The following is a 12105-nucleotide window of genomic DNA, read 5'->3' as shown; positions in this document are numbered from 1 at the left end:
GCGTTTTGAGGGCGATACGGGTACAATGGTTTATATTGACGACTTTTATGGGAAGGAATATGTAGTAAATGAAAGTAGACTACAATTTATATCAAACAAACACCCACTCCAGAGCTAGTTTTGCCCGTGCTGCGTCCCAAATTAAACTGACGACGGTTGATATTAATCCCACAACTTCCGCCGTGCGCCACCTGCCGACCAGCTGTCAACGGCGAACAGGTTTAGCATAACATAAACAGTGAACCCGCTGAACTTTAGTCATTTTACGGTACATTTAATGATATAAACTTTAAACAAAGGTGAAGACGTCAACCGTGACCTTAAAAATAATGCGGGACTCTTCTCCGACGTTTACAACACGAACCAAAATGGCGTCTCCGCCTTCTAACTATCCCCCCTCTGATTGGTTCTGTGACATTATTGGACTGTTTTCATTGGTTCCTTGCAATTTTGTTTTGACATTTTACTTCCGGGAAGTGCATGAGGTGTTGCTGCGCGTGATACAGCTGTCAACAAAGTAAGTTATATTAACGTTTACAAATCCAAATATTAAAGGCAGAATTGTTGCTAACCGTTACTTTGAATAGCTGAACAAACCAACTGAAAAGCATTTAACTAGCTGTTCGTTCGTCGTTGCTCTCGACGGTGTGGAGCTAATTATTTGATTTCCAGTGTGATATTCGGTGTCTTTGACTTACTTTTTTTTATTCCTCTCTCGGTGGCACAGTTATAAAGGTCGTAATGGCTGACAGCGCCGACGTTACACCTGCCGTGAGCAGCCAGCCTCCTGGAAAAGAGGAGAAGGATGGAGGAGAAGGTGAAGGAGGCTCGGACAAGGATGCAGAAGGTGGTTTGACTGATGCCCAGAGGGAAGTGTTGGAGAAATGTATTCATACTCTCAGGCAGGCTCAGAATGACAGTCACACATTGGCTGCCCTTCTGTTGGTAAGTGTCTTTGTACGTGTTGATAAAGTAGGATACACAGAACACACTATTTTCACTGATCCTTAGCATTATTGCTAATAAGCTAACTGTCTGCCTGTGAAACTAATACACATGTAGTTACTGGCATCTAGAAAAATATTTGCTATGGTAGGAGAAGTTAAAGGCAGAAAAATGAATAAAAAGTCAGGTAACATTAAACTAAACTAAGCTGAAGAACAGGTAGAGAACATTTTAAGTTCCCTGTGTTGTTCTTTAGAGGTTCTCCTCTGGTTCTTTAGCTTTGTTTAGTTTAATTTACTGGGTAAAGAATAAAAACACTACAATAAAATACAGCAAAAAAAATGTTTTGCCCCCTTTGTGCACGGAAATATTCGTGGTTTGAAAAGGTTTATTGTGTTTCTCAGTAAGCATTTAGTACAAAATCTCATCCATGGTATTAACTGGCGTCTTTCAACGGCCCACAGGCCAGATTTCGTAGACTAAATGATTAATCATTTAGTCTATAAAATAATTAGATTACTCACCAGTAAGTGTTGGTTGAAGCCCTGCAGAACCACATTTAAATGAGCTGCAATATTCAGCTATTAACTGAATAATAAGCACATAGTCTTTAGTCTGTGCTTCTTAATATAAATGGGCAAAATATACCTCTTAGTATAATGCGGTACAGTTAATCAGCATCACAAATATCACCTTGTGAAATTAGCTTACAGTTGAATTAACACTTCACTAAATCTCTGTCTTCAGATAACTCGCTTGTGCCCTGCAAGCAAGCTAGACAAACCCACCTTGAGGCGCGTCTTCGAGGCAGTTGGCGTGAACCTTCCAGCCCGGCTTTTGGTGACTGCAGTCAGAGGGAGTGACAACTCTGGTTTACCTCCGCAAGAGCTTCTTTCACTGGGCACAGCTCTGTTGGCTGCCCTCAGCACAGACCCTGACATGGCCTCCCAACCACAGCTCCTCACCACCATCCCACTCCTGCTGGGCATTTTAGCAAATGGTCTTGAGAACCAACAGGAACAGAAAGCTCAGGAACACAACCAAGATGGAGACAAGAAGCTAGGCCCAGATTGTAAAGTCCATTCAGCAGAGAGTTTAAACATGGATAGTAATCCTAGCAATATGGCAAAATCAACAGGAGAGAGCAAGCAAAAGTGTGTTGACGGAAGTGAAGCAAGTAAAGTATTAACATCTCAAGAAACCTCTCCCTCCTCCAAGCTCGATGAGGCTGTGGCTACTGACTGCTACCAGGTCCTCACAGCTGTGTCTGCCTTACCCAGAGGTACGGACCAGCTGCTAACCAGGGGTGTCATTCCTGCTCTGTGTCACGCAGTGGAACAAAACCAGACTTTCAGCCACGAGAGGGGGCTTGCCTTGCTTGGTTGCCTCCTCTCAGGTAAAGCCAAAGACAAAGTGTGGAGTAAACACCCTGCAGAACTCCTCACTCTGCTTGTTGGGCTCTCCAAAGACTTCTGCCAAGCCACAGGCCAAACCAAGCTGGACATGTGTACCCAGTTAGCGCAGTTTCTCCCCCCAGTGGGAGTAGCAGTAGAGAGTGAGGAGCTGAAGGGAGTTGTGGGCCGCGTATGGGGGGCATTGAGACCCATGTTGCAGGCTAAGTTGACACCGAGACAGATCGGGCAGATCCTGGTCCTTGGTGCTTGTCTGCTGGATTTACACGGGTGGGAGCTGGTGGGACCGCCAAAGTTCTGCTGCTTACTGGTGAACCGGGCCTGTGTGGAGGTCAGAATGGGTTTGGAGGAACCGCCTGGTAGCGTACTGAGCCCAGAGCTGCAGCACATACTCACAGGTAGTATGCCTATTTAAAATGATATATTGATTGTAATTAAAATATCTGCCTATTTCATAACAAGTTGCCTACTAACAAAGCTGAGGCAACCTCAACCACAACAGTTTGTAATGTTATACCTACTTCTCACTGCTTCTGTAGCTATTTTCCTTATTAATTAAATGTCCAAAAAATATTCTAACAAGGGCTACAACCACAATAGAAATACTCATGCCAAGAGTCCAGAGTGCCGCAGTGCAATCTCCCTGTGAAATGTTTTACTAGTCACCAAAAAGTATTTGAAATTCTCCTTTCCCATATTTTGCATATTATGTTGACTGTTAAATATATATCTCTACAAAATGTATTTCCATACACGGTTGTCCAAATGTTATTTCGAAGCTTTCTCCACAATGCCAGGAGTATAATTCTGGTGGGTTTTTTTTGTCAAAAGTGTTCAGATTTAAGGATTCTGACTCTAAACAAATATCTCAATCCGGTTTAAAAACTCACCATGTGTAATTTGTGTGTATCTGTAGAATTTAAACTCCTCAGATTATTTAAGGTAACACAATTCCCTGAAACAATACTGAGGACATGACCTTGCTGTTAAACCACATGGCTACGATTTTATTAAAGATGATTAACCCTTCTTATAACTTCATATTCCCAGGCTGTTATCGAATCATGGAGGCTGCCATAGAGCAGGCCTGCTGTCAGGGAGTATCGCAGACCGCTGTACCACCTCAGAGCTCCATCCCGTCACTCAGTCTACAGCAGAGCAGGCAGGTCCTCGGGGTGTTGGAAGAGGCCTTCTCTGCTATAATGTACTACCTGCAGCAGGTGAGAGGAAGACGTTTAAGCATCTGTTGGTGCCACTCTGTTTTTGTCCTGTCATAGCCTTTTTTTCTATCTAACAAGGTACTTATTGCTGTTCTGGAAATTTAATGACTCACTGTGCGCCAAATGAATCTTCCTTGTGCTGTGTCAAAAATGTACATCTCATAGGAAGTAAAGTATTGGATAAATTGCTTAGTAAATGCCTGGTAACTAGCTAGCAATAAAATTGGGAGTTCATTTTGAAATATTAAGATCACAAATAGAGCTAGAATGATTTGTAGAATAATTAACCTGTCAATTACCAGAGAATCTGTTACATTTTAAATAGTGGATTATTTAAGTTATTTTTGAATAAAGATGCCACTGTTTTCTGATGTTTTATAGACCAGACAGTTAATCCAAATACAAGTTGTAGATTTAATGATAATGAAAATAGCTGTGAGTTGCAGCTCTGTTGGCAAACAAGCATGATGAGATTCAGATTCTTCTTTTCAGCCCTACCAAATGTTATATAATATTGTGTTTATTATTGTTCAGAGTGTAACAATAGGAAGGCCATCCAAAGATTTTTTGGCTTGTTTTTTCTTGGCAAGACAATAGCAAGCAAAGACGTGCTGGCACAGGAAAGAAAAGTTTGAGGAGTCAAATATTTTGGCAGACTAAGAATGCTTTTCGAAGACTAGCAGGACTAAAATGTTTCATGAAAATGGTATATGTTAAAATATGTTTGTGTCATGGCAGTCAAGGAGAGAGAAAAGCAGAACATTTTATGTATAAATCTTTATTTGTATGGAACTTAGCAAATGCACTGTTTTAAATGATTCTTCCCCGTTTCTTCCTGTTCTTGTAGGTGGAGCCAAGTCGCTACAGTGACCCGTTTGTTTTTGCCACTTTCCGCTCTCTGTGTTCGTGGCTGGCTGAGGAGACATCCTGTCTGAAGGAGGAAGTGACCGCACTGTTGCCGTTTTTGATTGGCTACTCCCGGAGCCACCTGAAGGGTGACAGCCCAGAGCAGGGCCTCTCTGACTGGATGACCGACATGTCCGTCACAGAGGGGAAGGAGGCGTGGACGGGCAAAGAAGCTCTGAGGTAAAGATGACAATATATATCCGAGGGAATCGGTCAGTACTTTCCCTTCCTCCCTTACGTCCTCATCCTTTTCTTCAGGTATCTCCTCCCAGCTCTGTGCCACCTGTCAGCAGAGGAAGGTCCCAGGAAGGTGCTGCTCACTCTCGACACCCCGGCCCTACTGGTGGAGTATTTGTCGCAGTGCTGGGCTTCCATCAAGGGGAAAAGTGGGGTGGCTTCCACCAGGGATCCCAGCATGGAGACAGCCTGCTCAGCTCTTCTCAACTTCACTGTCACAGAGCCAGAGAGAGTCAGGTAGCTGGTTTACAAGTGAAACACTCATCTGAAGGTGGCAAATTAATGATATAGATCTATCTATAACTGAGATATCGCTGCTCATACTGATAGTTCATGATGGCCTAAATTTAATTTTTTTCTGTGTTGTACACTAGGAAGGACCCATGCTTCAGAGCGCTGGAGGCCCTTCTGAATGCAGCACTTCCAGTTCTGGTGCATAAACCCCACCTGCTGGTGCTAACAGCAAACTACTGCACATTGGGACTGATGATTGGCAGACTCAAATCAGCTCCCTCAGGTGAAAATGCTTCTTTTGTGTTGGTTCCAGTGCTTGATAAGAAGCCTTTCTCACAGCAGACATTTTAACATGTAATAGCAGGTGTTTCCAATAACATTAACAATGCCTCTGTTCACTTCAAATGTCCCAGTAAACTCTGTTACAGTGAGTCACAACAACCTGAAACAGAAGCAGCTAAATGGCATTCAGCCTTTTATTAATTTGATTATTCACACTTGTGGTTTTCCTACCGGGACATGTCAAAATGTCTTCTGTGAAAAAGGCGTATATATCAGGGCTTTGGAGCTGGCAAATCTAAATCTGATGTAGCCATTACTAATGTTATTAGTCATCCTTGAGTGTTTCCTTCTATAACTGCTTTGAAAAAGGCCTATGGGGATGCAGATCATGTGGGCTTTAAGTTGGGAAGAAATGCTGCTGTACACAAGATGCAGACTGGGGATGAAAACATATTAATGTCAACTTAGTCTCTCTCTTTAAACCTGCATGTTGACTGTCTGCTGTAAATTTGGCTATTTGTAGTGTCAAAATCATTATTATTAATTTTAGTCACATTTTTAATTAAATATATAGGCACAAAATGTCCATTATTGGCAGCTTAGGCTAAAAAATAGATGTCCCCACTAATGACACATACTTGTTTATTTTCCAGGCTCAGTTGAAGCTAGCCAGAGGCGGTTCTTCTCTGCAGCTCTAGGGTTCCTCCGTAGCGCCCTGGACTCCGGCTCCAACCCAGGTCCGGTTAAGGTGAGCCTCAGCTGGGAGGAGAGCTGGGACGAAACGGCTGAGCTCTGGAGGTTGGGTCTGCAGGCTCTGGGAGGCTGTGTCCACGCTCAGCCCTGGATCACCACACTGGTCAGAGAAGAAGGTTGGCTCAAATACACACTCACCATGCTGAGTCAGTGTAGCGCACTACCTGACCAGCACACACAGGAGGCGCTAGAGGAAGCTCTGTGCGCCATGGCACACCAGTGCTCAGTCTGTAAAGTGGAGATTGGGGACATGATGAGGAACGGTAAAGGAGCTTTGATGTGTATGACGAACCTGAAGAAGTCAGTGGGAGTAGAGTGACACCAAACTGCTGCTGACATACAACGGGCTCTTTAAAGGAGTATTTTTAAATTGCATAGTTGGCAATGAAGGAATAAAGGAAGGCTGTTACTGGAGCCAAACTTGTGTGTTTATTACCTGCACCAATCTGGCATGAATAATGTTTTACCTGTTGCCCCTGACTTTAATGTAAAGAAGAGATGAAAGGCCTCAGATTCTGCTGGTAGGGCTGGGTATCTGTACTCTGAACCACATAGAATAGAAACTTCAGTCAAGCCCAGATCTAGAAAAAAAGACTATTTGTATGGTTTTGCTTGCAGCCAGTCACCGCAATGCATCCTGTGATTGGCCCACTAGTTTATCGTGCCAAGATGCAACCAAAACTATAAAAAGATGATGGCATTTTATACAACTGAATGCTTCCATTCACACTCTTAATGGTACCAGTATCACTTTAAGGGCGCTGGTATTGGTGCTAGTATTGTAATTTATAAACGACACCCAGCCCTAACTGCTGGTCTTGTGATCTTTGCAAGTGAGCTTGAATTACAAAGAAGACACTCAAAATTATGAACATATTTTTAGTGTAATGCAAATGTTCAGACGGCTGTGCTCTGACGATAGTTTCTTACGTGTCTGTTGTGAAATATTAATGTCTTTAATAAAGAGCTATTTTGTTAAACAATTAAAAAACAACAACCAGAACACAACGTTTCATGTGTCTTCTTTTGTGTGTGTGTCTTTTCTTAAGTTTATTTGTGACTTTTATTTTTTAGATTTACATCCTCATGATGAACAAATGGGCTCTGGGCTGAGAGCCACAGACAGAGAGTATTGAGAGACCGATTAATTGGTTTTCTTTTTTGTAGGAATTGGTTTACAATCACAAATATATGGATTATTACCAGCCTTATTCTTCAAGTCCTGAGTCTTCTTAAGTAACTTTGAAGTCAGGTCAGGATGTGAGTCTTAAAGGTCCAGTGTGTAGGATTTAGGGACATCTCTTGACAGTAATTGTATATAATATTCATTACTATGTTTTCATTCATTTATAACAACCTAAAACTAAGTGTGTGTGTCCTCTTGCACAGAGTCCGCCATGTTGTTCTGCAATAGGCCACAATGGACAAACCAAACACTGACTCCAGATTGGGCCATTTGTGTTTTTGTGTCGGCAGCCATAGTTTTCCGACATGCTTGGCACACGGGAGAAGTTTCAGCTCTGCAGCCTCACTGCTAGATGCCACGAAATCCCACACACTGAACCTTTTAAGGTCTTTCTTGCTGACCATTGAAATGACCTATTAATGCTGTTAATAGTGTTTTCTTTTACATAGTTGACACTTAATCCTTTCAGGGCAGTGACCTAATGATTAAATATTCAAGCTGTGGGTTTTGAATATTTTTGTATTTAAGTTAGTCTTGTCTCCTTATAAGGCCTCATTGACAAAAAGTGTCTGACTCAAGTCCAAGTCTCAAGTAACAAGCCTGTTACTCTGGCCTTAAGTCTTACCCAATCATCCACCCACTTTGGTTTAAGCTAAGTAAATATAATACAGGTGTTAAAATCTGACACATCAGAATGTCTCGGGAGGTCTCTGTATAGGTAGGTAACTGTTTCTGTTCCTCTCTTATATATGAAGCACCACAAGATGGCGCACTGGGACCTTTTTGGATGTGAAGTGCCTTGAAGTTCTTGACGCACGCTGCATATATGTGGCTGTACATTTGGAAAGAGAAACGTGAATGCAAAACTCAAGAGTGACATTTTTTTCGTGTTTATTTTCCTCCTAATTCTGCTTTCTGAATAAATATGAAATGCAAAGTGACCAAAATTGTAATTTCCCACAGTTTTAGTGCAGCGCCTTCGTCAAAGAGCGACAAGAAGTTGTTGAAAGGCGAATGACTCATCACAATAATTTCATTTTGCTTCATGTTTCAAATGTATTATCAGCTGAGAATATTTTTTATATTGACATCAATGTATAAAAAAATACAGCATGGTGTATCAAAGTAAGAATTCGCGTTTTTGTTAATATAGGTGATTTTCTTCTTTGTCATTATCACAAGCCATTGTTTTCCTATTCACCACTTCATTCCCGGTCCTACAGTCCGCGCACAAACCGTGAAAAAAGTTTTTAGTTACCCCCTGCACGACTCCTGTCACCTCCCGCCCTCTTTTCTTTTTACCCCCCCCCCCCCCCCGAACACCCATCCATACAAACTCCTGCATCGTCTCTCAAACTAACTCACTCCTCTCTGTACCTTCAGCCCGTCTCTCCTCCATCCACCGCGTCACATTAACCCCTCAGCTGCAGCTTGACAACCACACTGAGAGACACCAACACCACCGGCACCACCATGCTCTGGAAATCCCGAACCAAGACTGACGCTCTGCAGGTAAAAGAAACACCACACGGCTTTTTTGTTGTTTTGTTTTCACTGGTGTAATTGTGCTTTCAACACATTTAGGTCTGTTGTGAAGTCCATCATCACTGCGTAAAAACGCTGCACATGGTGGGCCTGTTGGCTTGTTTTTAAGGGAAGCTGAATTCGGAAAATTTACTTGTCAGTTATGAAACGTGTGAATGATCCAGCTTGGGTGAAATGTTTGGAGAAAACTGAGTTATTTGAAGTATAAAGCTGAGAAGATCACCTGGATATTAGTCCGTAAAAGCGACTGTAGTCTGAACTTAGACATTAAAAATGAGAGAATATGATTTTATTGTTTAATTGTGCTAAATAAACATATGAAAACTCTAATATCTCAGAATCTCTCGGTGCGTAAAATCCAGAATATGACCCAGTGACATTTTAAAACAATACATGCAAAAGCACAGTGTGTGTTTGGATTAACGGACGATAATTGAATGAATATATCTCTTTAAGAGAAGTGGACCCTGTCGACCCCTCCCCTCATTCTGCCGGGTGCGCGCAAAACCTATAAGTAGTGCGCTCATGGAGAGTCTGTAGGACTCCGTGTGTGTTGTGCGCGCGTGTGCGTAACTGACAGCAGCTTTTCATCTGCGCGTAAAGAGCTCCGTCAAACGCAGAGCGAAAGGAAAGTAAATAACACCTTCTGAAATTAATGGACCGTTAAAAACAGCCTGGATTACATCTCGGAGCATTTTGGTGACATCTTTCAGTTGTTGGAGGCTTGCGCATCCTGTTGAATTTTAAATTTGGGGGGTATCCAGAGTGGTCCAGATGTTAATCCACACCTATTCGGCCATGGTGAGTGTGATGGAAAACGTGTTTTTTTATTTTTTTTTATTTTTTTAGTTTTTTGGAGTGCTGCTGTCTGTTCACTACTAATATAACTCAAATTTAGAAACACATATTTTTTGTACCGAGTGTGAGTAGACTGGAACATGCGCACAATGAGTTATCTTCACTTAAAAACAGCTAATTCTGGTAAATTCACGTGTAGGAAAAAATGATTTAATCAATTTGTAGCATTTTTGGATGTAACACCAACTGTCAGCTTGTAGAGTAAAACGATCCTTTGTGATTTTTATGACTGACAAATACATTTTTGCAAATTTGTTCTCTGCTCTCCAGCAGAATCATAAAGTGTCCATACTTTGCGATGAGCCCTTCTGACACTGAGTTTAGTGTTGCGGCGCGGCGCATCTGTCCGCGGAGATGCTCTTTGTCTGCAGCGTGTCACAGCAAGTGAGACCGGCTGACAGTGAAGTGTCCACTCACTGCACAAACACGCCAAGGCAGAGTGGTAATCAATCTGTCTGGAGGAGTGTCGTCGCGTTTTACAGCCGCAGAAATCAACTTTGTCAGACTAAAATATGAAACAGTTCTGCACAGATGTATGACAGATATATGTGTGTGCTTTTAACGTGGCAGTGGGCCTCTCTGCCTGCCAGATAATGGACATTGTTCCACAACAACAGCATTGATTTGGGTGACCCAGCTTTAAAAAACAAATCCAATTTTACCAGGAAGTGTGTGAGCCGAAATGTAGGCTAGTGGACTACATGTTTTTACACACACTGCTGCATGCTGGTATTTTTTTCTTTTACATGAGGGGTTAAACTTGTAAAGTCAAAATAAAATCTGAAAAATTAACCTCCTTTTCTTCGATTCTAAGTTTTGGGGTCAATGTGGTTTTGTTGACACGATGACAGATAATTTACAGATTGACTCCCCTCCTGGAGCAGCGTGTTGTTATTGTGCACTACCTGTCCTTTGTGTAGCTTCTTGGTGGCCGTGACCTTTCTGACACTGTTCGGCAGCGATGCCAAGGGCGCCTTCTGCCAGTGCGCATCACTTCAAGCGCTGCTGCTATTTCCAACCATCTAATAAAACGGAAATACATTTATACATGGGTTGTAGCTGTTATGTCTTATGTTATATAGTCTCTTTATATAAATATTTTTTTAAATTTTCAGGCCTCAGATTAAAAAAAAAATGCGTTTCCCCGGGCTCATCACTTTTGGAATTTGACATTTGATGAAAGAGCCTCGTTTTGCACCTTTGGGAGAACAGTCTGATGACGACTTTGAGATCCTGATATGAAGCAAACTTTTAAAATTTTTCTGCAGGACCGCGCAGACGGACTAAGCGGCTCTTCACCGAGTGGGCGCCTCTCCCAGCTGTCCTCCCTGAACCAGGCCGCCTACTCCTCGGCTCCCCCGCTCTGCCACACTCCGGCCTCTGACTTCCAGCCTCCGTACTTCCCTCCCCCTTATCCCCAGTCCTCCCTGCCATACTCCCAGAGCCAGGACTCATATTCCCACCTGTCAGACCCCTACCCCTCCATCAACTCCATCCATCAGCATCAGCAAGCGGCGTGGCACTCGCAGAGGTCGCGCTCCGACGACGGGGGACTTCTTTCACAGTCGCACCGGGCTTTGAGCCTCGACCCCCGGCGGGAGTATCCAGCTGTCCCGCGGCTGCTGCACGGTCTCGGGGAAGGTGCTGCCGCTCTCGGGGACGGTCCCCTCGGGATGCACCTGGGTCATCACGGCCTGGACGATCTCCAGGTGACTTTATTTATTTCTCTATGTTAGCTGCCCATTGCCTTGGCGCAGCGCACTTGGAAGACCGTGCGTAAAAGTCACTAAAATCATTGCGCACAAATATGAACAATATTTCTTCTATTTTTTTCATATTCCAATGCCATTATATTAACCAAATATCACGGAAAATAAGTGCAAAAATATCTCTCACTCTTTTAAGGACGTGGATGTTTGCAACAGGCCCTGAAGGCAATTTATCCTCCTTCCCTCAAACGACACAATTCCTGATGAAATAGCACACATTAATCAAATAGATTTTTAAGTAAACACCTGTAATTAACAACTACTACATATTATTAATCATTTGTATTTATTTGGAATGCGTAACCTGTTATTTATCTTTTATTATATACAAAAAATTCCAGCAGACCTTTATTGTACCTGCATTTCAAATGGAAAATTACGCACGTTTTTTCGTGTCTGATATTAAAATAAGAAAAGCAGGAGTGCGTCGCTGACTATGGACTTTAAAAACAACAACAAAACAAAAACAGCCTGTTTTGTTGGGGTGAGATGTTTCTGAATTGGTTATAAATCAATACTCAAAAATATATGAGATATCTATTCTCCATTTTGCCAAGTGTGGATTTTACATGACCTGTTCCAACACGTTTTGTCCTTTTAAGAGATTTTTAATTTTAGTTTAGTTTAATGGCTATAATTCCTAGCCTGATCAGAAGAAGGAGGTGTTATGAGTTATATAAATTAGACGAAAATATTTAATACTTTTCAGAGATTTTCAAATTGGACTGCCAAAAAATACGCTTATTTTTCCTTTTGGT

At 42.3% G+C, this 12105-nt stretch overlaps 2 protein-coding genes across 5 annotated transcripts in view; both read left to right on the top strand.

Moving 5' to 3' along the window:
- The first annotated feature begins 447 nt into the window (after window positions 1–447).
- Window positions 448–6992, top strand: ncdn (neurochondrin). Its single transcript, XM_033638092.2, has 8 exons — window positions 448–517; window positions 728–945; window positions 1693–2755; window positions 3408–3577; window positions 4425–4663; window positions 4742–4957; window positions 5095–5237; window positions 5890–6992. The coding sequence occupies exons 2-8, from the start codon at window positions 742–744 to the stop codon at window positions 6306–6308; spliced, it is 2454 nt and encodes an 817-aa protein (XP_033493983.2). The 5' UTR covers window positions 448–517; window positions 728–741; the 3' UTR covers window positions 6309–6992.
- Window positions 6993–8528: 1536 nt separating this feature from the next.
- tfap2e (transcription factor AP-2 epsilon) overlaps window positions 8529–12105 on the top strand; it is a 16182-nt gene continuing 12605 nt past the window's right edge. For 2 of the 4 annotated variants that reach the window (XM_033636278.2, XM_033636276.2), the window contains exons 1-2: window positions 8529–8687; window positions 10847–11287. In XM_033636278.2, the coding sequence (XP_033492169.1) occupies window positions 8649–8687; window positions 10847–11287 (480 nt within the window). In that variant the 5' untranslated portion in view covers window positions 8529–8648. Of the gene's footprint in view, window positions 8688–9256; window positions 9522–10846; window positions 11288–12105 lie in introns of those variants that run through there. The other 2 variants (XM_033636279.2, XM_033636277.2) reach the window with 2 other exon arrangements.

This window comes from Epinephelus lanceolatus, chromosome 16, assembly GCF_041903045.1.
Source record: "Epinephelus lanceolatus isolate andai-2023 chromosome 16, ASM4190304v1, whole genome shotgun sequence".
NCBI lineage: Eukaryota > Metazoa > Chordata > Actinopteri > Perciformes > Serranidae > Epinephelus > Epinephelus lanceolatus.
This window is presented reverse-complemented; position numbering and strand designations above follow the sequence as displayed.